The sequence below is a fragment of the Vanessa cardui genome, chromosome 4 (genome assembly GCF_905220365.1).
Source record: "Vanessa cardui chromosome 4, ilVanCard2.1, whole genome shotgun sequence".
NCBI classification, from domain to species: domain Eukaryota; kingdom Metazoa; phylum Arthropoda; class Insecta; order Lepidoptera; family Nymphalidae; genus Vanessa; species Vanessa cardui.
In genome coordinates this window covers 5,990,471-6,015,986 of record NC_061126.1, presented here as the reverse complement: position 1 = coordinate 6,015,986, position 25,516 = coordinate 5,990,471, and the positions used below count along the sequence as shown (strand labels likewise).

At 33.1% G+C, this 25,516-nt stretch overlaps 1 protein-coding gene across 3 annotated transcripts; it reads left to right on the top strand.

Annotated features, from left to right (window-relative positions):
- Positions 1 to 2,914: 2,914 nt before the first annotated feature.
- On the top strand, positions 2,915 to 25,351 carry LOC124544321 (low-density lipoprotein receptor-related protein 4). 3 transcript variants are annotated; one of them, XM_047122818.1, is made up of 35 exons: positions 2,915 to 3,142; positions 6,758 to 6,933; positions 7,038 to 7,220; positions 7,400 to 7,518; positions 7,598 to 7,802; positions 8,122 to 8,248; positions 11,737 to 11,843; positions 12,031 to 12,190; positions 12,485 to 12,635; positions 12,857 to 13,167; positions 13,309 to 13,495; positions 13,583 to 13,736; positions 13,815 to 14,024; positions 14,209 to 14,390; positions 14,698 to 14,861; positions 14,984 to 15,121; positions 15,569 to 15,674; positions 15,745 to 15,895; positions 16,394 to 16,555; positions 16,860 to 17,075; positions 17,456 to 17,645; positions 17,718 to 17,808; positions 17,902 to 18,064; positions 18,154 to 18,287; positions 18,355 to 18,442; positions 18,518 to 18,623; positions 18,704 to 19,007; positions 19,098 to 19,426; positions 19,511 to 19,634; positions 19,716 to 19,810; positions 19,888 to 20,131; positions 20,256 to 20,514; positions 20,772 to 20,966; positions 21,096 to 21,259; positions 21,422 to 25,351. In XM_047122818.1, the coding sequence occupies exons 2-35, from the start codon at positions 6,843 to 6,845 to the stop codon at positions 21,551 to 21,553; spliced, it is 5,742 nt and encodes a 1,913-aa protein (XP_046978774.1). In that variant the 5' UTR covers positions 2,915 to 3,142; positions 6,758 to 6,842; the 3' UTR covers positions 21,554 to 25,351. The 3 variants fall into 3 exon arrangements, with proteins under 3 accessions (XP_046978774.1, XP_046978773.1, XP_046978775.1); XM_047122817.1 differs by having other exon boundaries at positions 2,915 to 3,147; XM_047122819.1 differs by lacking the exon at positions 2,915 to 3,142 and adding an exon at positions 3,427 to 3,476.
- The last annotated feature ends 165 nt before the right edge of the window (positions 25,352 to 25,516 follow it).

The window sequence follows — 25,516 nt, the reverse complement described above, 5'->3', positions numbered from 1 at the left end:
TTTTCTAAATAAGGTTAAGATCGATCTGAGTTGACCGACGATTGGGGGTTCCGAACTTTGCATAACTGAATTTCCATGTACTTTAATTTATTTTTATAATACATCTTGTGTTAGGTGGCGAAGGAAATCCTTTATGTGACTTCTGTTAACTTCAGACATATGGGCATTCACGAATCCATATTAGACTAGCGTGTCGGAATAAGCTTCAATTATTTTAACAGAATTAGAAGAAATGAAAAATTCCATTATTATTTTATAGCATAGTGAACGGACGGAAAGGTATTATCTTCCGATCCAGTCCTGATTTTTATATATAATTTATAGGGATATTCTAGTCCCGTCTAAGTAATTATGTTGTCAATTAATTATAACGGTGGTAACAATAATAATATTTCTACTGTATGGCTGTCAGACTAATTATTGCGATTTAGAACCTCACATACCTTTTTTAAAAGTCATAGTATGACCAACCATCAATCAATCACTCAAAATTAAGTTTGTTCAAGTAGGCTTACAAGCACTTTTGAATCGTTATTTTACAATTAAGTGAAGTTACCACCGGTTCGGAAAGTAGATTCTACCGAGAAGAACCGGCAAGGAACGCAGTAGTTATTATTTTTCAACATTTAAAAAATACAAAGTCATGTTAGTTAATTACTATTATTTAAATTAATATATCCTGCTTGGACAGCAGGTATTAACTCCACGCTTTTTTATCATCTATAAAACTTGTGTCGAATAATACGACTTTTTCTACCAACGTATTTTTTTACAAACGATTTGAATTTACGAAATGGCAAAGTAAAAAATGCCTGCGGAATTTTATTATAGAAACGGATACCCCGGATGCCCCATGAAGGATTTATTGACTTTGCGCAGTCGGAAACTTGGCGTTATAAACTTATTCTTACTTCTAGTAGACATACAATGATTAATTATCACTAATTATATCAAAGTGATCAATGTTACTGTGAATACACATAACATTGTTGTTAATATACTGTGACGCAACAGTGAGTATTCCTTCTTTGTTAAAGAATCCAATTCTATTCCTAAGAACATCGTAGTATCGGCTCCATCAAGACGGTCACCGTTTAAAGATATATTATAATTTTGCTTTCTAGCATGGGGTAGGTCAAAAAACTAGACATTTTGTTTATTGAGCATTCAATACTATATTATTTACTGTAAAACAATCGTGTATCTGTGATAATGCACCGTTCAAATTGTCATAGTCAGTTTTTTTTTCCTGTCAACCTTAAAAATCAATGAAGTATCGTCAGCAAACAACACTATATCACAAATACCTTTAACGTAGAAAGGAAGATCATTTATATATACTAGAAATAGAAAGGGACCCAAAATTGAACCAAAAGGGAACCCTTGTAGAACACCCATTTTTAACGCAGAAGTCTTTATTCCATTAATGAATACTCGTTAGGTATGTTAGAATAGTATCGCGTTTATAGTCGCCGATCAGCGAGATTACATTTGGAAATTATGGTTTATATGAACAACAGCGTTCCTGTACCACTTGTATGAATAAAAGGCTTTATATTTTAACACTAATATCTGAACCTTTTTCCGAGTGACTTATATTTAAGTTGTTTTCTAAACTACAGTCTTGCATCTGAAGACCTCTTGCGCTTACATACTGATACTATGAAAAATATAAATTTCATAACAATTAACGTCATATTTTATGTTAAATTTTCTTATATTTATTTTGGTATCTATGTGCTATTGTAGTGACATCTGTTTACTTCTTAGACGCTATACTTGGTGGTAAATTTTCAGCAGCATCTCAGAGCTACCGAGATTCTTTGGAGTGTTAAGCGCCTTCTGTTTTTTATTATACTCAAAGATGGTTTTCCATCTTCTATCAAGCCGTATTTATTATAATGGACTGTGAAAAAGTTCTAGAGAAATACGATAGATGTCGTTAGTTGAATATGAGAAAATAATAATGTCAATATAGCAGGAATGCTTTTCAGTGTTAACACGTTTAAATAACAATTGAAATTCAGACAAAAAAACAATGACCTTTAACTTCCAGGGTATCTGATGCATGTAAATTCACTGTATAATGCTTATTTAGCATTTATCTCTTAAGAATGCGCATAGACAATGTAGTTTTTTTTTTTGTTCATATTTATTATTATTTTAGGTTTTTACCATTGTTTTTAAATATGATTAATTCAATTGGGATAAAAAATAATCCTTAAATTTTACTGAGACAATTTGGTGATTAAAAATGTACAGCATTTTTGTAAGTAAGTGATATTTGATTTTTTTTTTGTTACATTGCAGAACATACTCCATACTTACATGAAATTAACTTAAATCTATATAAAAAAATGTGAATTTCAAAATATTATACTATTCATAAATTTCAGTCGATAGCAGACAGTTTGTCTTCATTGTACCGCCATCTGTTGGGGGGTGAACGTTTTCGTTGGGTAATAATGTTTCGGAACTTGCTAGATTTTCTCTTAGAGTATCAGAATTAAAAAAAAGGTTTTCTCCATTTCATAGAGGACTCTTGTTCCTAAAATATACCGTTTAAATTAATAATGTACATCTATTATCGTTCAAGTTCAATTAATTATTAAACAACTGTTAATAGTTATCAAGTCAGATTTAAGCAGCTACGCGATATTTTCATCTTACGGATTTTTTGAAAATAATTATAATTAAAATTAAGCGATACACAAATCAAGACTGCTTAAGCAGTAAATTTCAAGTGACAAAAACTTATTCGAATATATTTATAAGTCTAATAAGCTATTTTCATCGTCAGTTATTCAGAAGCCGATACAATACAAATGTAGGTGAGTGCTAAAAAGGACTTTAAATAGTAGCTAGGTACTAGCGAGCGGCTCCATTCATCGACGAAGCGCAGACTGCGCGGGACGATCGCGGTGCGGGGGGGTGGTCCCAGGTTCCAGATCGCCTAGTACCTCCGCGGTCGCGACACGAGAATATTATTCATGCTCTAAACTCTAATTAACTATAAAACATTTATTGCATCTCCCCTCAGCGCTAACGGGCATAGTGACACGTTTAAATTATAGTGGACATTGGTCTGTTTTAGTGTTGTGATCGCTTACTTCGGATGATATTGCGTCGCATCCGCCATTAAGTAAGGTATGTTATATTTATTTTGTTAATGCTCAAAAATTTAACGGAGCTTAGGAATAACATGTCTTTGTATGTTTTACAGTACTAAAAATAATAAAAAAATATATATGCAATAAATTGGTATCGGTAGCTATAAGTTACAATAGGTAGAAAATGAACAAATTAATATAGCTATTTAACGATTATCGGGGCTGACGTGGTATAAAATATTTCATGGTCATCTGAGTGGGCGGCAGGTTTAGTTTCAGCGAGGGTAGCGGTAGGGTCGCGGCGCGGGCGGGCGTGGGCGCACTTGCGCACCCATCCCGTATTGATCGCGCTTTCCTAGCTACACGGTAAATATTGTCATAATAAAGTTATTTTAAGTACATCATTATTGTTATTTTTAGACTTAATATTCAGCTCAGCTTTACTAATTATTATTCTTGATAGGTCTATTGTAGTTGATTATAATTAATTATTTTAGATTTATATATGATTATAGAGAATACAAAGATAGTTTAATTATGGATTGTTCTTGTATAAAAATATCTGTTTTTGCTTTGATACTTTGATAATAATAATGATTATAAATACAATTGAATTTTTTGCGAAGTTTTCCTAGAGTCGATGAAATTTTTTATGTAAAAGCGTGGGACGCAATTAAAAGTCATAATTTACTTAACATGTATATTAATCTGTAGCTAGTTATATAAATTATAACTAACATGTGGGAATAACGTTTTAAGTGATTGATTTAAAAGATAATTTTATAAGTATCGCGTTGCAATAGATAACTATTCCTTATTTTTCGTACAATCTCTACATATTGGTCAAAACGTGAGACAGGATAAATATGTAGATAATCGGGTAGGTATGTACAAATGCCGTTGGAGAATGTGATAGTGAAGTCTTTATGTGGCAACTGGCAGGTGTATGAGGGTAGATCAAGAGATGGCGAGGCGTAATGCGCGACGCGGTGCGTAGTGAATGGATCGGACTCAACAAGTAGCTTGACACGCGCATGCCTTTACATAATCCAATACAGTTGACAATTTTCAATATGGCTGCATCTATAAAAAGATTACGTCTAAATTTGCGATTATAAAGTTACTCAAATCGAATATAATACAGGACTGTACATTGATCTTAAGCGTTATTGATATCTTTAGGAGCAAAAACCGTTTCAGTTATAGTGTATCTCGTTTGTATAAAACTGTTATCATAAAATCAATTCTGTATTTAAAATTAGTGGTTTTTACAAAATAACAGTAAGATTCGTTTATTATCAGTCTTCAGTGCTTATCATCGGTAAGTTTTTAATGTCATAATTTAAATTCAAATCTTAATATAGAGATATATATAGTTACATAGTTCATTGTCAATATCTATTTATAGAATGGGTGGTTTCTTATCAAGACACTTCTAGATGTGGACAAATTGGCAATTTGCTTTTGCGTTCAAATTAAAAAAAGCAACTTCACTGTAGAGTCGACACCATAGATAATCGTAACTTAATATAACTATAAAAATAACTAGCAAGATGTGTTTTTGATGACGTCAGTAAAAATATCTTAAAATAAGTCTTATAATTTAAGCCACAAACTCAAATGTTACCAAGTCGATAACCAACAGGTCATGAAAACATATCATTGACTGATTTTTTATTAATTTGATAACTGGCATTTGGCAACGTGACAATGCACTTGAATATATTATAATGTGTATTTGTAAAATATGTCAAAAGAGTACATTGTTATTAAACCCTTCTTTATTAACTGAAAGAATTGTTACTCTATGTCAGTATATAAAGTCACTGGATATTGTTAAGAAAAATTTAATACTTATGCCATTTATGTGCGGGGATATATAAAAATCAATTTATTACCACGAAAAATATTTTTTACTACGGAATTATTTGCAAAATTTTATTACTAAATTTCAAGAACTAAGCACAAACTGATCGATGGTTTGAGTAATATGTATGCATTAAATGGGCTAGGAACGCGCAAAAATCTTTACAAACCCACATGGCGGAGCTGTTAGGCAGATTCGTGCTCAAGCAAGCGCGCAAACGAGCGCGACATAGCGCATTGATTTATCCGCGCCGTTATTGTAAAGTAGCGCGTACGCTCTCGTAGTCGCGTTCCTGAGCCTAACTTTTACCCATCTATCTGCTTTGATTATTTTAAAAACCATTCGTTAAATTTATTTATTTAAGTTTTTAATTATTTTATTTTTTATTTTTGAAAACGAAACATATCTAAACTGCACTTCTCTACATAGGATAGATAGATAGGCACTTATTTTTTTAAAGGTAGAACACAGATTTCGAATATTCTATTTTTCCTTCTTATATTTTTTTTCGAAAATTCGAAAAAAAATATAAGAAGGAAAAATAGAATATTCAAAAGAATAATAAAAAATCGGAATTATTTACGCTTCAATTTAAATCTGTTTGTTGTTTCAGCAGAATACAAAGGTTATATTTCAAAATGAGATATGCGAAATTGACTATAGTAATTATAAAATTTATAGCATACAATCAAAATGGCGTATCACTGAAAGTCGGTAGTCAACATTTCACAAAGGAGATTATTTTTTACAGGTTTACATACACTAGGAATAATAGGATAGATGTCATGGTCGAAATTCAAAGTAGAATAAACACACATACATTTTGAAAAACATCAGATTGAAGAAAATATCTTTGTCAAATAAAATAGTATCATTCAAACATTGATATTATACTGCATCATTGAAACATTACAAAATAAGGATTTCAGTTTTTCAGTACAAACAAAACTGAAAAAGATTCAACTGATTAGTTTGCTATCTGATCGTATCCAAGTTGTTAAATATATACATACCTCATGAATAAACAGATGACCTTAGATATTTAAAGGTGACAGCATTCTAACATTACTCATACGTGTGTACTTATGTACACGATTGAAAGGCTATTTCTGTACATCAGTAATTACGTTATTGGGTACTTTTACCTAAATAAACTTAAAATATGTACTAAGTATGTAACAATATAGAGTACCAAGTTATACTTTATGTAAATTGCTTTGTGACGAAACCTGCTTATGTCTACTGAAAAATTTGCCATATATGTACGACTATTGGAGCAGAGAGGTAGGAGATATATTATCTTCAATATAATCTCAAGAAAGTGAGACCAATACTAACAATAGGATATAAATAGTTTATTATGTTATTAAATTTCAATTTCAAAATTAATACTATTATTTTTAAAGGGATAAGGTATATGAAGTTGGGCTTATTAGCAAAGGTAACACACATTTTCTCGGCAAATATATGATTTAAAATTGTGAGTCCGGACTGACTATAAACAACAGGCCCAGAACTACTGATAGCAAGAATGTGGCACATGCATTTATTCTGTAACCTCCACTAAGAATGGATTTATGGATTAGATTGGATCCTTTATCTCCCATTAAAGTATTTTGTATGAATACTAACTGAATGCATTTAGGATGTACAGCTAATAGTAATGTTTATATTAAGTAACTTAGTGTATAAGTTAGTTTGTCCATTTTTCACACAGAAAACAAAACAAAACCAGTTACCAGTTATTTAAAAAATACTTTAACGTAGTATTTGTTTTCAGAAGGGTGCCCACTTCGAAGTGTAGGCGAGCCATGCTGCAGCGTCTGAGAGTCATAGCTCGCGCGGACTCCGCGCAGGTCACCTAAATGCGATCCTCTCGCGCTCTGGCTGACGCCGTCACCATGCCGGCTCCGCTTGCCGTCCACTTAATCTTTTTCGCAATTCTCTGGCTATGCAGTGAGTATTTTTAATATTATAATTAGTCAATCATTTTAAAGTTTGAAATCAAACCAAGTGTTATAAACCCTTGAATGCTGTTGCTTATAAAGATTGTTTTGCAGCGAACGCTGATGACACGGTACCAGCTGCGACCCGGCCTAGCAATGGAACGGTGGAGCCGCCGGACACTCGCTCCGCCATTGGCAGAGTTCCACCTTACCAGCCACCAGCTATAGGCATGGCCGGCATGCAAGTACCCGGCTTCCGACCACACAGCCCTTACACACGAGTCGACGCCTGGCATCGTTAGTTTTTAGTATCAATAATAATCTGTAATAATTTTACTGCTCACATATAAGTTTCAATGGACATTCCATGTCATATTTTTGTTTATAATATAAACTTAATTTAGTAGTTTAGTTAATGATTTCACACTTTTTATATTTGTTTTGAAAACTAAATTCGTTTCTTTTTTAATTTTTAGCTAATGGTCGTATACACGTCAATCCAAAAGGATCGTATGTTGTTGCTGACGATATCGATGACGACGCAGATGATGGCGGATGTCATATACCTTGTTCTAAAGAATTTTTCACGTGCCAGGTAATACATAAATAATAGTTGTTTCAATGTCCACATTTTAATTTTACTAGCGTATTGATGTAAGTGTATTAACAAACAGGAAACATGCAAATGCATACCAATGGAAAAGCGCTGCGATGGCAAAGTAGATTGCGAGGGATCAGAAGATGAAGTGGGATGCACACCATCTTGCGACGAACACGAAAACCGTACGATATGCCACACGACTAGCGTGTGCATCGCTCTTGAATGGATCTGCGATGGAGACAACGACTGTGGAGACTTCTCTGATGAATCTCAATGCGGTGAGAAGGATTTGCATTGAGATTTTTCACTGATAAACTGTTTACTGTACATTTTTAATACTAATCTGTGATGTCAAATCAGCTTTATACCATATTTAATTTATAAAAATAGAAACTATTAGTCGAAATTCAATATTGACACGTTGAATATATAGTTTTATTTTGAACTTGAATAAAATGTACTTCCCATAGGACTTTTTATAAATATAACAGATTAGTATTTTTAGTAGTTTCACTTACTTATTTAGATTTAAAATGTCATGTTATATTATCCTATCCATAGAGATTTATTATATTGAATGTATATTCTAATGCACAGGAGGAGACAATTGTTCATCGAAACAGTTCCAGTGCGCCAATGGACTTTGTATCCACTCGGACTGGCTCTGCGACGGTGACAACGACTGCCGAGATAACTCTGACGAAACTAACTGCCCCAAAGCCAAGTAAGTGGAAACCATTACCTACATAATCATACTATTATTCCTTTATATATCTACGATTATATAATATCAAGAAGACTGTGTTATGATATCACAGCATTGTTTAGTGTGTAAACCATTAGGTACATTTTTTAATAATTAATAATAATAAACACTCATGTATAGAACCCCGTCATCGTTCCCCTAAAAACATCATTTAATTGAACAAACAAAACGTATTAAGTGACTACTCTCGTATATATTGCACATAATAGAGTTTCCCCTTGCTTCCTCGAATCCCCTCCTGACTAGGGATACCATTAGATTTTTTCACACTAACTATGCACGCCTAACATAGAAAAGATTTAGTGCAACAGTTGTGAACCCTTAAACACTTATATACACTTTCAACAATTTAATAATACTAGACACAACACTTCAACCAAATTACCATGTACATATATACTTAATACACAGCAAAACATTGTTTACTTAATAATATCATAAAGCTACGATCAAACCCAACCCCTGTTCCTCAGTGTTTCGTGAAACAAAAGATTTCGCAAAATTTTGACCCCAACTTTTGACAGCCCGCTTCTACAATACAAAAATCGTATTAATATCCCGGAGAATGTCATAGAAAACTATATTGTGAAACTAATTAAAATATACTAGACGTGTCTTGTCGGCATCAGTCATCAGTTTAGGTTTTTTTTTCCAAGAAGGCTGCAGACCTAATTCATTACGTCAATCTATTTATATATCCTTCCATTGTAGCTAAGAATCTATAGATGTACCAAGAGTGACTATTAGTTCTACAATACCTTTATTTTATATAATTTAGGTAGGTGGACGGGCAAGTAGGCGATTTGAGGGTAATTGTATTACCACCGCCCATAGACATCGACGCTATGAGAAATATTCCTTAGCTTTCCTTAGCATTGGAGGCTAAGATGACATGTCCATTGTGCTTGATTTATACAGATATTGTCTTGAGGCAAAGTTCCGGAACGGGTCGGGATTTTTTTGTAAATATATGGTTTGTAAATTACCGAAAATACTTAATTGTTGAAGAACCAAATAAAATAAATAAATAAATAAATAGAGTGATGAAATAGAGAGTGCACGTGTTTTTGCACGATAAACTTGTGAATTATTTTTTCTCCAACGCAGTTGTCTAGTGTACTAGATCGTTTAAGTTTATGCCGTCCCACATGCATATTTGAAAACAACTGATATTATCGTCTCCATATCAATTGCTTATGTTGTTTATTTTACTTAAAATAAGTAGAATTAAATTTAATAAGTCGAATTAGCAGATGTTTTCTCTGAATATAAACAACTAGGTATATCGTTTTTATTATTATAAAAGTAAACAATTTTGTCATGAAAAACACACATTATATAATTGATTGTATTAAACTTAGTATATATATTTTTAATGCATAACCGATGGTAACCCTACTCGTTCTGTATTCTAAAGTTGTCCGTGACGTTATGGTGACGAAAACATAACCATTAATGGGATGTCGAAATATACAAGGGGATGACGCAAGTTTGCAATTCGCTTAATTGAATATGGCACTTGCTTGAAGTCATGACGTCATATTTTGTAAATTTAATTTTATTCGTTCTCTAGTTATTTTGAAATACAATCACGTAGCTGAGCCAAAACAGAATTAGGATTTTTATTAACTATTTAGTATAGTAGTGAATAAAAGCATAAATAACATTATACAATTCAAATATATTTCTGTGACAAATAAATATTCGTGTCTTCATCGGAATGCGTCGAAATAAAAAAATAACATACATAGTATTTGTATTCTGTGATAAAGAGTTGGCCTTAAAAAATATAACAAGATGAAAATCAATTAGTAAAATCATTAAATAATCGCAATTTACGCCTGTTAGTCCGCTTTTTTGTTGTGTCACTAACGCGCTTCGGGCTGGTACCGGCCGAGAGATCAATAAGCGGGGTGTAAAGGAAGGGGCGGGGGAGCTCAGGCGCGGGCGGGGGTGGAATGAGACGGGAAGGGAAGGGGTCTTCGGGTTCCATGACGACGCGCCCACGCGCAAGCTCGTGTCTTCCAAAGGAGACCCGATATATCTGACTTTTGTGGGCGACTCTATAATGGAACTAAAATGTTTTTATGCTAATAACTTAATTACATTATTAAATGATTATATCATAAAAATATCCAAGAGACTACTTTATCGCAATCAATACTCGTAAAGGCACATTTTATTTGTAACATGACGATTTTATTGAATAAACGTTTCACGCGAAACATCTTTTAAAGATCTAAATAGAACCAATTTATTTTATTGATTTTAATACGAAAATGACTTATTCATAAAACTATACTAAGGTACCTTGTGTTTCCAAGGGTGATAAATGGATCAAATCTACATATATAATAATACCTAGTCTTCCTCGTTCAAAACTTAGTTCATATTTTTGATACAGTAAGCTTAGACAGACAAATATGACACATACATAGATATTAAACAGTACACATTGTAGCGCTGTGTTTTTATTATAAGTATATAATTTTTATTATAAATAGAATAGTGAATTGTTAATGAAACCCTTGTGTTCTGTCTCGTCTTTCTAAATGTCACACATAAACATAAGATTTTAATAATTTTAATTTGTAGCCTTAATATTTTTTATAATCGTAAAGTTTCGCAGTTAGATTACTAAATCAAACGTACTTGAACAAAAATGGATAGTATTGAAAAGAGGTACTGTGATTTTAATTTTGTTAATAAAGTACCTTTTTTACTTGGTTGGTAAATAATATTTTTATTGTATGTAATAGTTTTTTTATATCTCATTGCTAAAAAAACCTTCGCTACCGAAGGAAACTTTTAAACTTTAGTAGATATAGACGTATATGTGCCAAATCCATGCAGTTTTCGTCACAATTCCATGAAACTAGAATATAAAAAAGCCATGAAATATCGATGATGCTAACGTGCATAGCTGGGATAATATAGGAGCTGAGACGGCCCAGTTGTTAGAATGCGTGCATCTTAACCGATGATTGCGGGTTCAAACCCAGGCAAGCACCACAAAATATATATGTGCTTAATTTGTGTTTATAATTCATCTCGAGCTCGGTGGCGAAGGAAAACATCGTGAGGAAAACTGCATGTGTCTAATTTCATCGAAATTCTGCCACATTTGCATTCCACCAACCCGCATTGGAACAGCGTGGTGGAATATGTTCCAAACCCTCTCCTTAATGGAAGAGGAGGCCTTATCCCAACAGTGGGAAATTTACAGGCAGGCAGGTTACTTTTGCGTGAATAATTGCAAGTTATGGTCCATGTCTTAAATAGCCGAATTATTGCAGTGTATAGAGAACGGATCACTTCGGCAATAACCTAAATTCATCCTATTATCATTATATTATTTTTTATCATTAACATCTACATTATTGTTCCTATTTTTTCCTTAATTAGGGGTATTTATAAGGAAATTGATTTGGATTATATTCTTTTAGATGTCGAGCTAATCAGTTCACGTGTGCATCCGGTGAATGTCTTGCGATTCATTGGCGATGCGACAAAGAGGCAGACTGTCCTGATAACTCAGATGAAGCTGATTGTCGTAAGTTAAATAAAATATAATACTTCCAAAATAAATATGCATTCAACTTTAATACATCTATAATCTTAATCGACCCATAAAATTGCTCAATATTAATCAACCCATAAAAATATTCAATAATATATTGATTTTGTTAAAAGATGATTTTTATCACAAAAAATGTAAAAGTTCTTTAATTTTCATACAGCAATGGATCTCCTCCAATGCGGTGAAAATGAAATACAATGCAATAACAAGAACTGCGTGCGTAAAGATTTCCAATGTGATGGAGACAATGACTGCGGGGATTGGACTGACGAGGACTCCTGCCCTATTGTACCTGGAAGTTGCAGTGCAGCTGAATTTAGGTAAGTCGATCAAAAACAAAATATACGTGATTACAATAAATATATATTCATTCTGGCATCGACGAATGATAAGTTATGTTCACGTCTTATCGGAAATTCCAGACACGATTTAAAATTTAAATCGGAATCGGAATAACAGATACGTCAATCGAATAGCTATTATTGATTTGCCTGATCATTCATAAGATTGTTCAACAAACCTTGTTTGCTATAAATGATAGACAACAAGTATTATTTTGTTTGCTATTTTCTAAGTATGCGTATTATCATGGTGTAAATCTTATTTTCGTTTAGATGCAATGACGGCAAGTGCATCCCGGACCGATGGCGCTGTGACTTGGAGCGAGACTGCCCGGAGGGTGACGACGAGATCAACTGTGAGCCGCATGGAATACGTAACTGCACCACTGATGAGCACGCCTGTGTAGACCGACGCTGCATATCAGTACGTTTTATGTTACACCGTAATATGTCACATACTTCACTGCGTTACGCGGTCACATGATCACATATGCTCACTCACTCCTATCATACTATCAACCGCTTATTTCATTAAGAAAAACCTTATAATTTATTAACAGGAAAGCTTTTATTCCTTAAATCAATATTTTATTTAACATGTTCCTTTTTACACAAATTGAATATATCGTTTGAATGATCTATCAGAAAACCTGGCTCTGTGACGGCGTTCGTGATTGTTCGAACGGTGAAGACGAAAAAGATTGTCAAGTGTTTTGTGAAGAGGACCAGTACATGTGCAAATCTATATTCAGTGATGCGTTCAGAAACTGCGTTAACAGAAAACATGTTTGCGACGGTATGAACGATTGCCCTCAAGGTGATGATGAACAGAAATGTCCGACCAAGAGACAATGTGGACCTGAAGATTTGTGTGAGAAACAATGTATCACCACGTTTGATGGCACTCCGAGTTGCGCTTGTCCTATAGGATACGTTTTGGAAGAAGATGGTATCAGGTATGTAGAACTAACAAATTATTGACCAAAATTTCAGAATCATAATTTCAGACTTTGCCTCTATTCATAATAATGTTACAAGTTATTTAATTTTATGATATCTTTTGAAAGACAAAACAAAACAAAAGAGTATGGTTTCAGTTGTCGAGATGTGGACGAATGTATGTACGAACAGGACCCAGTCTGCTCGCAGACATGTTCCAACGTTCCAGGGAGTTTTCATTGTGGTTGTATGACGGGATACGTTCTTCGACCAGACAAGAGATCCTGTAAAGCTACTGGCCAGTCACCCACGCTTTTGTTTTCTAACCGAGTTGGAATTCGGCAGGTAGAGAAGATTACATAAATATATAGATTATATTATTAATTTTTCTTACATTTGAAATAGTTTTATTTATAATATCATTTATTTTAGGTCTGGCTTACTGGAGATAACTACATGTCAATTTTCAAGGGACTGCATAACGCAGTGGCTTTAGATTATCATTATGAAAAGAAATTAGTGTTTTGGTCTGAAAATAATATGAAGGTCATACGCGTGGCTCATATGAATAGTAACAACCTGTCAGGTTAGTTAAAGAAAAATCCATAACAATTTTTAGTCTTATAACAAAAATTACGGAATTAATGAAATACGATATATACAGATGTAATTCGCTGGGGATTGGAAGCACCAGGAGGCGTGGCCGTGGACTGGATTCACGATCTCTTATTCTGGACGGACTCTGGCACGAGAAGAGTGGAAGTTGCAACGTTAGATGGATCACAAAGAGCTGTGTTAGCCGCTAGTGACGTTGACAAGCCAAGAGCTATTGTTGTACATCCAGGGGATGCGATTATATTTTGGACTGATTGGGGTAAGTAGAGTATGAATACGGATTATAATTGATTAGTGAGGTTTTATATTGGTGAAAAAAACAAACTTAACAACATGGCATACTAACACGAAAAAATTTAAATTTAGTGTAAATATAATGTAACATAATACCAATAATGCATTTCTTTTTTTAATTAATTAAATGTATTAAATAATTACTCTAGGTCCAAATCCGAAGATAGAGCGTTCCGATATGGACGGAAGTAATAGAAAAACCGTAATTGTAAATGAAATATTTTGGCCCAATGGCTTGACCATTGATTACATGGATTCCAAGATATACTGGGCTGATGCTAAGCATCATATTATCGAGAGAGCTACATTCGACGGTCGAGAAAGGAAACGAGTGAGTATTATGCATAATTACAGAATTTATCATTAAAAAGTAGCTTAACATAGATTATATATGGTAAATTTTAAATATATATATAATGGTTGATAAATTAAAGCATTAGATAAAACGTACTTGTCAGTAAATGAAATAAGGCAGATTTTTTTAACATTGTTATCTGACATAAAGCTATAATAATTTAACACTTTAACCAGGTACAGCAACATTAAACGAATTTTTACCATATTAATTCTTGTCTGCCTCATTGGTCTCGTGGTTAGAAGGCATTTTTATGTTTATTAAATTGCGACCTTATTTAAAGGTTGCTAGCAAAGGATTACCACACCCTTTCGCCCTGACACTATTCGAAGACGCGATTTATTGGACTGACTGGCATACGAAGAGTATATCAACCGTGAACAAGAAAACTGGCATGGCAATGCAATCTGTACATGCTAGTTTGCATATGCCTATGGATATAAAAAGGTAAAAACATAATGTAAAAAGTAAATTATAATAACAAACTATAAAGCAATAATTTTGACAATACATAAAAATAGGCATCAAAATTTTAGTGAATTTGATCATTAATTTTAATATTAATATAGTTATCATCCATTGCGCCAAATACAAACTTACAAGAATCGATGTGGAACCAACAATGGCGGGTGCACGCATCTATGCCTTCCCAATTCCAACGGGTACACCTGCCGATGTCATATTGGGTTCAACTTGAATCAGGACGGGTAAGTTTATAGATAATTGTATGAAAAATTTCATAAAAGGTTTTATTTTCTATGATGATAATTTATGACAACAAACGGGTTGTCTTTCCGTTCAATTTTTATTCAACATCAAGTAAGTGGTATCAGTTAATCGTCTTTATAATGTAAAAAATAATGGCATTATATATCTATACGTATAACAAAATTGGAGTGTCTGTTTGTGATATTAAAATAACTACTTTTCACTTAATGCATATGGATGTAAAAACGGTACATAGGTATACAAAAATAACATCTATTCCAATTTTTTTCTGTCAGTCTGTTGCTTGGACGGAACTTTCACTAGCAGGAAGCTGCTGTAATAAGGAGTAACTTAGGCTACGACATTTTTTTGTTTAATTTGAATGCGCGCAAAGTGACGAGCGCAGTTAGTCTTATTATACATTTATATATTATATTGAAATACAGACGAACATGTGAGGAAACACCGGAGAAACTGCTGCTCTACGCGCGACGCAAGGACATTAGATTAAAGCAATTGCATCCTCGAAAACAAATGGATTCGTTGGACATGGTACATAAACAAATACATAAAGTGCAATTCGTAAGTTAGACTTGTAACTAATATCAATTTAAACATTCAGGTTATTCCTGTGCAAAACATTAAATCGGCCGTCGCACTCGACTGGGATCACAATAGCAATTCGATATTTTGGACGGACGTCGAAAAAGACACAATTAATAGAGCTTATTTGAACGGATCTCAACAAATTATTGTTATTGGTTCTAATTTGAGTAAGTTTTAATTGAAATATATCGATATTTTAACTTTAGTAAACCTGATATTTTTGTATTATAATAAAGTTTCTGATAAACTCAAAATTATCAAATACCTTGTATAATCTATCTAAAACTGCCGTGGTATATCTATAATACCGTTATCTACCTAAACTCAATTATGATCCATGAATTTAAAACACGGTAAAATATAAACCTATGTAACTTATCGGTGATAAGAAATCGATCTGATGTCGGTTAACGGCGTTTTTGTTATACTACGGCAGAATAGCTTTGAAAGGAAGAAAGAAATGTTTATTAGACGAAACAATTATAAAAAGTATAAAAAATCAAAAAGAAAAGGAAAAAGCAACAAAAATTTAATCATATTAATTATAACTACTAACTAACTTTATCTACAAAACAAAACAATGAGAGTTAACGGGTCCTAAATGTGTACCATTCTTTCAAGTTGGGTTCCAACAACCTTTGTTACATATTTTATTTTTATCTTAGTTTCGCCGGCCGGACTTGCTTACGATTGGTTGACTAACAAACTGTACTGGACTGACGCTGGTACTAACAGGATCGAGGTAGCTAATACTAATGGCACAATGAGGACTTTGTTGGCTTGGGAAAATATTGATAAACCCCGAGACATTGTACTGGACCCTAAAGGTAATGTTCAGTTACATGCGTTTGAGGTACGAGTGGACGCAAAACATGGAATAGAAAAAAATCATAAAACCATTATCTTATTTGTAAATATTGTTATTCCAAATGTTGAATATTGTTAAAAATATAATATATTTCGTTTCTTTTTATTTCTTATACCCCTAAAATTAGCACCCTAACTTATTTTAGTTTATATTGTTTTAAATGTTTTTGTCCTTAATGGCTCCTTTACATTCATGCATTCATACATACATACATCCACCCATACATACATTTATTATCTAAAAATACATTTAATCACTTATAGGGGGCATAATGTACTGGTCAGACTGGGGTGCTGAGCCGTGTATTGAACGCGCTGACATGGATGGAGGAAACAGAAGAAAGCTTATCTTCGGTAACATGACTTGGCCGAACGGCCTGGCGCTGGATCTAACCAACAATCGCATCTATTGGACAGATGGCGGAAACCGGACTATTGAGTACGCCAATCTTGACGGAACTGGCCGAACTGTTTTGATCGGTATGAACTTTAGTATTAGTGTCTTATACTATGTTTACTAACACTTACTGTGATTACTTTGAAAATAAATATTTTGAACCCTCAACTATTAAAGAAACTCCACCATTAAGTTTAAAGTAAGAAATTGGTTATTCCTTTTTAATCAATAAGACTTAACATTGAACACTTTTCGAAATGTGTATTGCTGTTGGCCCTATTGGCCTCTACAGCGTCACCGGGTGGGGTAGGCGAGCTATATGCTCAGGCCTAGTGATGGGAGCCCACTGAAGGGCATATATCATTGAACACTACACATACACCCAATATTTGGTTCTATATTATTATGAAATATTAAATCAATAATGTTGAAATATTATTAAACATAATGTTTTGTTTATCAGGACAACATCTACCGCATCCATTTGGACTGGATTTATATGGCGATGAAGTGTTTTGGACCGATTGGGATACGCAATCTATTCAAGCGGCGAACAAATTTACTGGAAAAAATCGACGTACACTCGGTGCTGGAGTCGAGGGACTTATGGATGTGAGAGTATTTCACAAGGAAAGACGAGGAGGAGTAAATAGGTAAAAGAAAATTCGAAATTTTTAAAAATAGAAAGAAAAAAAAACGAATTTATATTGATATTAATTTGACAGATGCAGCAAGAACAACGGCGGATGCTCTCATCTGTGTCTTCTAAAGCCGGAAGGACGTTCATGCGCATGCCCCATTGGAATAAGACTAAGTGTACGTTCTTGGCTATCACAAAATACGACTATAATACAAAAATAACTTTATACTTGAAGTGAACTATTTTAAGTTCTACTATCTTATTTGCAGAAGGACGGAAGAACGTGTACCAACGGACCGATCAACTTTTTGATATTTGCTCATCGCGTAGATATAAGAATTGTGTCATTGGACGTGCCATATCTTGTTGATGTTGTTCTTCCATTACCACCGCTAAAGAATGCACTTGGTGTGGATGTGGATCAAAGAACCGGTAAATAGAGCGTATTTACACAGAAGATATTTCAGTAATGTAGGACATATAGCCTTTCAGGATAAAAATGTTTATTTCTTTTTACATAGGTCTCATATATTGGACTGATACTGGAGAGCGGAAAATCAAGTGTGCTAACAAAGATGGTACGGAAAACGACACGATTATTGAGAGAGGTCTCCATACTGCTGATGGTATCGCTATAGACTCGGCAGGAAGAAAGGTTTGAACCTTTTGAATGAGTGTAATGTGAAAATATTATATTTTATTTAATAAATACTTCGTTTTAGATTTATTGGACTGACGGTGGTCGCAACAGCATTGAAGTAGCAGAACTTGATGGAATGAATAGAAAAGTTTTGGTTTGGACTGGATTAGGTAAACTAATTCTAAGCATCATTTTAACTTAGATTTCTATAGCTGCAGTGAATTTATTGTTATATACAATTTCAGATTCCCCGAGAGCCATAGCGTTGCATTATGAATATGGTTATATGTTTTGGTCTGATTGGGGAACATCAGCGAAAATTGAGAGAGCTGATATGGATGGCAAAAATAGGTTTTTATTATTATATGATTGATTGTATCGATTCTCGAAATAATTAAATACAATAATTTTAATGAAAAATAAAATTATAGGAAAATCATCGTGGATACTGACATCAAATGGCCAAATGGACTCGCAATCGACAGAATTGAAGGTCGCCTTTACTGGAATGATGCAAAAGTCTTAACCATTGAAAGTTCGGACTTTAATGGTCACGATCGTCGTACGCTTCTCAGCCAAGTTCCTTATCCCTATGGCATTGTGATAGTTGGTCAACATATTTATTGGACTGATTGGAAAACCAAATCTCTTCATAGAGCAGATAAGTCAAATGGTCAGGAGCAGTTGACGATACGGGAAAACCTCGAAGGACTTATGGACATACGAGCTATTCAGGTAAAATGAAATTTGTAAATTATTTTTGTTTTCATATAATTAATTTATTATTAATATTTCAACTTCTGACACGCTTTTATATATTTACAGGGAGATCATATTTTAGAAAATGCATGTGGAACAAAGAATGGTGGATGTTCCCACCTCTGCTTACGATCGCCTCAAGGATATACTTGCGCTTGCCCTACAGGCCTATCATTCGAAAACGAAACAGAATATAATCCAAAAATCTGTAAAAAACACCCGGAAAATTTCTTAGTGTTCGCTGCCAGAGGGAGCATTGCTATGATTTCTTTAGACACCCCAGAGCAATGGGATGTTACACTTCCAGTAAAACATATCCAGAACTCAGTTGCAGTCGATTATCATTGGGAGAAAAAAATTGTATTCTTTACTGATGTAAATAAAAATGTTATCAGGTTCGTGATTTTTTATTGTTTTAAAATTCTTTGTATGATGTTAGATATAAATGTGTGATTTAATGAAGAAATAAATACTTGTAGGTCTATCAGTATGGAAGATATGAGAGAGTCTAAAGAAGTTATAGATACAGGAATCGATACACCAAATGGTCTTGCCGTGGACTGGATTGCTAATAATATTTACTGGTCGGATAATGAATATAAGGTGCTTTATATAAAATTTATTTTGGTAATGTTTGTATATTTTATAATTTATTTCCAATTATATAAAATATTTTTTGTGTAGGTTATTGAAGTTGCAAGGATTGATGGTTCCTCGCGGAAAACTCTGATACCTGGATTAACTGAGCCCAGAGCAATTGCAGTATTTCCAGCAAAAGGGTATATACAAAAACTAATACCACTTAAGTACACTTAAATACAATTGATAAAATTCACAAAATATTATGCATTTTAAGGTATTTGTATTGGAGCGATTGGGGTGAAAGTCCTAACATTGAGAGATCGGTGTTGGACGGCAGCCAAAGAAAAGTACTCGTCGATCACGACCTAGGCTTCCCGAATGGCATTACTATAGACTATAAAGAAAGAAGGTTGTATTGGACTGATGCGTTAAAAGATAGAATTGATACATCCGATTTGAATGGCCAACATAGGGTGCAGTTAGTTCCAGAAGCTAAAAATCCTTTTGGAATGACTCAAGTAAGATTCAAGGCGTAATTTTCAAATATTTTAATGAAATAAAAAACAAATTGCAAACCTAATAAACCTTATATATTCATTTCACGTTATTGCTGACATATCTACAAATTTAATTGTCTTTCAGTTTAATGAATACATATACTGGACTGATTGGTATAAGAAGTCAATTATGAGAGCTGACAAGAGGACAGGTAAAAATGTGACAGCGATACGAACGGATTTGGAAATGGTAATGGAAATTAAAGCAGTATCGTCGGAAAAACAACACGGTTGGAATCCCTGCAAGGAAGACAATGGTGGATGTTCACATCTTTGCTTGTTTAGAGGTCACGATTATGTGTGTGCTTGTCCAGATGCTTTCGGTGAAAAAACTTGCTCAACTGGTAAGTGTTATCACATAATTTTATGAAATAATGTCTAACACATTTACAAAAGTGTTATATAATAGTCCTAAGCAAGAAAATCAAAAATGTCGATTAGATTTCAATAACTTTTATCAGCAAATGCATTCAAAGGTACTTTATGTTCTACAATTTTATTATAAACTTCTGACACTTCTGACGCGCCCTCTTAAGTCCTCTTGCTCGTTAAAATAATAATACACTTAAGCCAATACATCATCACTTGTTTTCAATTTTAGCACCAAAACTCCGCGTGGGTTTGCGAATGCCATCTCATTATCCAGCATTCTACGACTACGCTGATGTTGAGGTCAACAATAATATGGCGCCGACTCCTACCGCCGCTCCTAAAACTAACATTGGAGCTATTATCATCGGACTGGCAACAACTGCTTTTATTATCATTCTTATAGCGGTTGCTGCTATTGTCTGCGGTGAGTAATTGAATGATTAACTTAATATTAGCTACAAATGTCTTTTTAGCATTATTGGTCCTAAAATTCGGAAAAGTTCATCAACATTTTAAAGACTGAAGGAGTAAAATAAACTTATGTTTTCTATAGTTAAAATGCGTAAGGATCGTGGCGGTGAGCTGAAAGAAAACTACAGGGAATCGAGCGGTCATATCTCCTTCCACAATCCCAACTATAGCTGCTCAACCACAGGAGAACCCATAGAGCGGAGACAGAACCGCTTTCAGGGAATATTCAAATACGACAAAAGCCAGGTAAAGATTTATTTTATGATGAATTGACATGATATTTGAATTTTATTTGACGTAAAATGTATAGGCCATATTATACCCCATCCAATACAGATAATATTATTAAAAGAAAAAATACTATTAGTGTTGATGAAAATTATTTTTAAATGATTTAATTGTTACCAGGGTCGCGTAACCAATGTTTACATGCCAGAGGGGACAAGCTTATTACCACCGCCCCCTCCGCCCCCGCACCGTTTGCCCCCCAGGCCAGCGAGCGACGACTTTGAACCCGTCACTTTACATCCTTTCACTTAAATACCAATATGACATGACAATTAACTAATTACCTGTAATACGATTTCATTGGAAAACGTGAAACTGACAAAAGTTGTTAAATACGAGTATCGCCTCGCGTTATCAGCTTTGCTACTCTATTTCATAATGGAATCACGTTTTCAAATATTAATCGAATTAGTACTGGTAGCTAGCGGTAGACGTCAGCATACCTTTATAGAGTAGATGTACCGTCTACTATTGTTAAAATACAAACAACACTGTTAGATGACATTAAGCCCCGCTGCAATACAACCACCGAATATGCTACAACAACTAGCTAAGAGTATTAAGGTATATCAATATTACCACTTCTTATATCATGAAGAGTGATAAGAACATGAATTGTTAAGATTTCGACACTCTTACCGCCAGATTCTGAAACTGGGTATTTTTGATTGACCAATCTGATTGAATACTGAACGCTCATTGGTCGTCTATAACGTCATCGACTGTCACCGACCAATCAGCATTCAGTTTAAAGTCAAATTAGTAATCTTATTTTGATCAGCTTTTCAGAAACTGGGGGTCAATATGCCTACAAATATAGGCATATAAATATTTTGTTCATATAATCATCTTCGGGGCACAATCCTGTGAAAAGATAATTATATGAATACATTTGTAATAAATTATAAGATATATCATTAATAATAGCTAAAATGGTAATGATACGGAATAACAACTTTTAATATTTTGGAATATATATAAATAAAGTCATTATTAAGTCAATTCACAGAAGTAAAATATCTTGCAATACAATGTGCGATTTACACTTCATCTGAGTTAGCGACTAAATAATACCAGAATGGAAATATAATGTGATGAATTGCATTTATATTATGACAACATTTACGCGTATCAGTACATAAGTTTGTTATACCATAACACATAATTATTACGATCATAGAGTAGTTAAGACTACCGCCCATGTGTATATAGATATATATCTAAACATGCTGCTGAAGAAATCAGTTAGACACATTACGTGTCTCCTAATCCACCTGAGCAGATATTGACTGCTAGATTCCGCTTTCAATGTTTAAAATGATAAATATAACTAAAAATAATACAGTACTCAAGTTCATTCACGATAGTAAACTGTCAAAAATAAAATTTAATATAGATGTAAGGAAATCTTCGTATTATTTTTGTATATGTCGACTTTAATTCACTTTCCCCTGGCTCACGGGAAAGGATCGAAGACGACAGTTGTTAGAACACCGTGTTATAATCTCTATATATAACAATTAGGGATGTAGGTTTAAGGGGTTTGGGATGACCGACATTTGTTTTACGTCAGGTTTCGCATGTACGGTGTCCCCCACATCTTTCCTGTCAATAAATGGTCACTTTTCATATTCAAATGACTTGGTTCAGTTCCATATTTTATATATAAAAAGAATTATATATTAGATTTAATTCACCACGATAATATGGTGACAATAAGATTACAATGTAAATAATTAGTTCTAATCATGACTTTTTGTCTAACCGGTTTGTAAATAATAGTTTATTTTTATCACGTTAAAGTGAATATTACTTTATTTCGACTTAAAATGGTAAGCTGGAGGGCTGCCACTAATTTGTATAATCCGTTTCGAATTTATTTGTACAAATAAAAAAGTTGTGCCATAATATATAGTATTTTATATAATTGAAGTCTTTTCTAGTTTTAATAATTGCATCGCGGTGATTATTTTATGTGAAAATGCGGTTTAAAATCTTATTTTTAAATGTATTTATGTACCTTTGTACAAATTCTATTGAAAAGGATTATACATCTCATATCAACACATTTTCTTTATTAGAATAATTAGAATTGTATATGAAAATCATTTGAAGTTACTAAATGTGAGATTGCTTTAATATTGATATAAAAATCAGATGCCAGCAAAAATATATTATATTTGTTTTTAAGGAATACTTTTTGGATTTCACAATAATCATTGTCGTTATTACGCGGCGCTCATTACACAGGGTGTTTTAATCTAAGGTAGAGTTAGGACGGGAGTCAACAGGTACAGTGGCCCGAGTGTATGATTTACGCACATTTAGTGTATGATAATATCATTATTTTTTGACTTTTTAAGTAGAGCTCTGATAATAGGCGGTGATCAAATATCATGTGTTGTGTCGAATGAACGATTGGTGGTTCACAAAAATGGAAAAAAATATGCTACGTTTAATGGAAGACTAATAACTGAGCTTCGAAATGATTTTTACTAACTTTTTATACATCAAGTATTATCCTAACCGCGCAACGAGTATAGTCGTTATTTATTTTAAGCCTACACAAATATTTCTTTTTAAATTTTCAGCGTATACTTACACTCGGGGTACAGATTACAAACTATACCAATTATTTTTAATCTGCGGAAACCTTATATCATTTCTATACTCTTTTTGTGATATTGTTTTTTTTTTATTATAGTTTTTAATTAAGCCATTTAATTTGCCAAGAATAATTTAGATATAAGAAATAGATATAAACTATAATTATTTAGTTAAATATGAACAGAAACGTTTGAAGTTTAAAAATAGAAATATTGTGTTTTGTACTTCAACAGAATGTTCTTAATAATAATATTTTATATAAGGATACGTATATATATAATTATGTGAGAATTAAATTCTCTTCTAAGTAGTTCATTTAAAAAAGGTATTACTTGACTGGAAGCAAATGTAACTATCATTAGTATGACTAAAACTGAAAGAAAAAAAAAATACTTCATCCTATTTACTCTGTTATATATTTTGTTATTTATTCAAAGTTTATAGATGTGATGTGTGTCATTGATTTACTGAAGATTTCGGAAGTGCTCTCGTTTTTTATGATTTCTTGGTACTTACATATGTATACATATCTACAAACAAATGTATACATATGTATATATCAGGGAATTCAAGAGAAAATGACGATGAGCTGCTCAGCGTGTGTCAGGTAGCTATTAATTGTGTTGTGGAAATTCATATTTTTATTAGCCAACTGTCTCGAGCGTGAATGTTGCAGAGGAACACGATGATTTAAATCTGCAGACCTCACAAAGCCTATAACACAACGACTACATACCTTATGCGCTATAATTTGCAAATTGCAATAAAATTTTATATATACATATATCATAACATATACATGTAATATACTAATTAGAATGATTTCCACGAAATTAACAAGAGCCGTTGGGTTTGTGGCATAAGAAAGACATTCGTCTTGTCTTGAGTATTAAGTATTTAAATTAAGTTTTAAAAAGGACAAACTTTGTTGGGACATGGGGTATGGATTATATTCGCACCCTTGAGCAAATGGCGCCATATTTTATGGGTATCTAATTTTATATCGATATGGTTTAATACAAATATATTTATGTTTTTAAATATTTAATTAAATATACATCCTTTTTTAAGGATGTCTCATTTTCTTTGCAAGCGTAGTTAATAAGGGAAAGAACGTTGAGTGCTGTGATACAGATGCTTTGAAGCTATTGAGTGAAAAATTACCTGTAATTTTTTTTTAAGTAAAATAATTTTATAATTATTTCCTTATAATTAGTATGAATGTTGCCAGTTAAGGTGCTTAATGCGCACATTTTTTTTAATTTTTCATATTAAAAATGAAATTCGTACGTTAATTCGTACATGCCAAATTTGAAAAATGTTTTAATTATTTTATATAAGTATAATTTTAAATTATATTAATAAGGATAAGATAATAAAAAACAGTTTTTACACCTGATGCCTCCTTTAAACGAGGTGTTTAAACTGTTATCTAATTTATTATTGTACTGAATATTAAAATAGAAATTATTCGAATAAATTGATGTTTCATTTTGCACCCGCCACCGAAACTTTACGTTATATACGACTTTCCTATACACAACTTAACATCTTTCTTTACGATGAATTAAGGCGAAAATTGTACGTTGTTTTACATTTTATTGTAGG

What these genes read in the sequence shown, in the direction of transcription:
- LOC124544321 (XM_047122818.1), top strand. Translation starts at nt 6,843, where the DNA reads ATGCGATCCTCTCGCGCTCTGGCTGACGCCGTCACCATGCCGGCTCCG. An exon ending in TGTTATTGGTTCTAATTTGA is followed by an intron (nt 15,896 to 16,393) that starts GTAAGTTTTAAT and finishes TTTTTATCTTAG; the next exon opens with TTTCGCCGGCCGGACTTGCT. An exon ending in TGGCCGAACTGTTTTGATCG is followed by an intron (nt 17,076 to 17,455) that starts GTATGAACTTTA and finishes TTTGTTTATCAG; the next exon opens with GACAACATCTACCGCATCCA.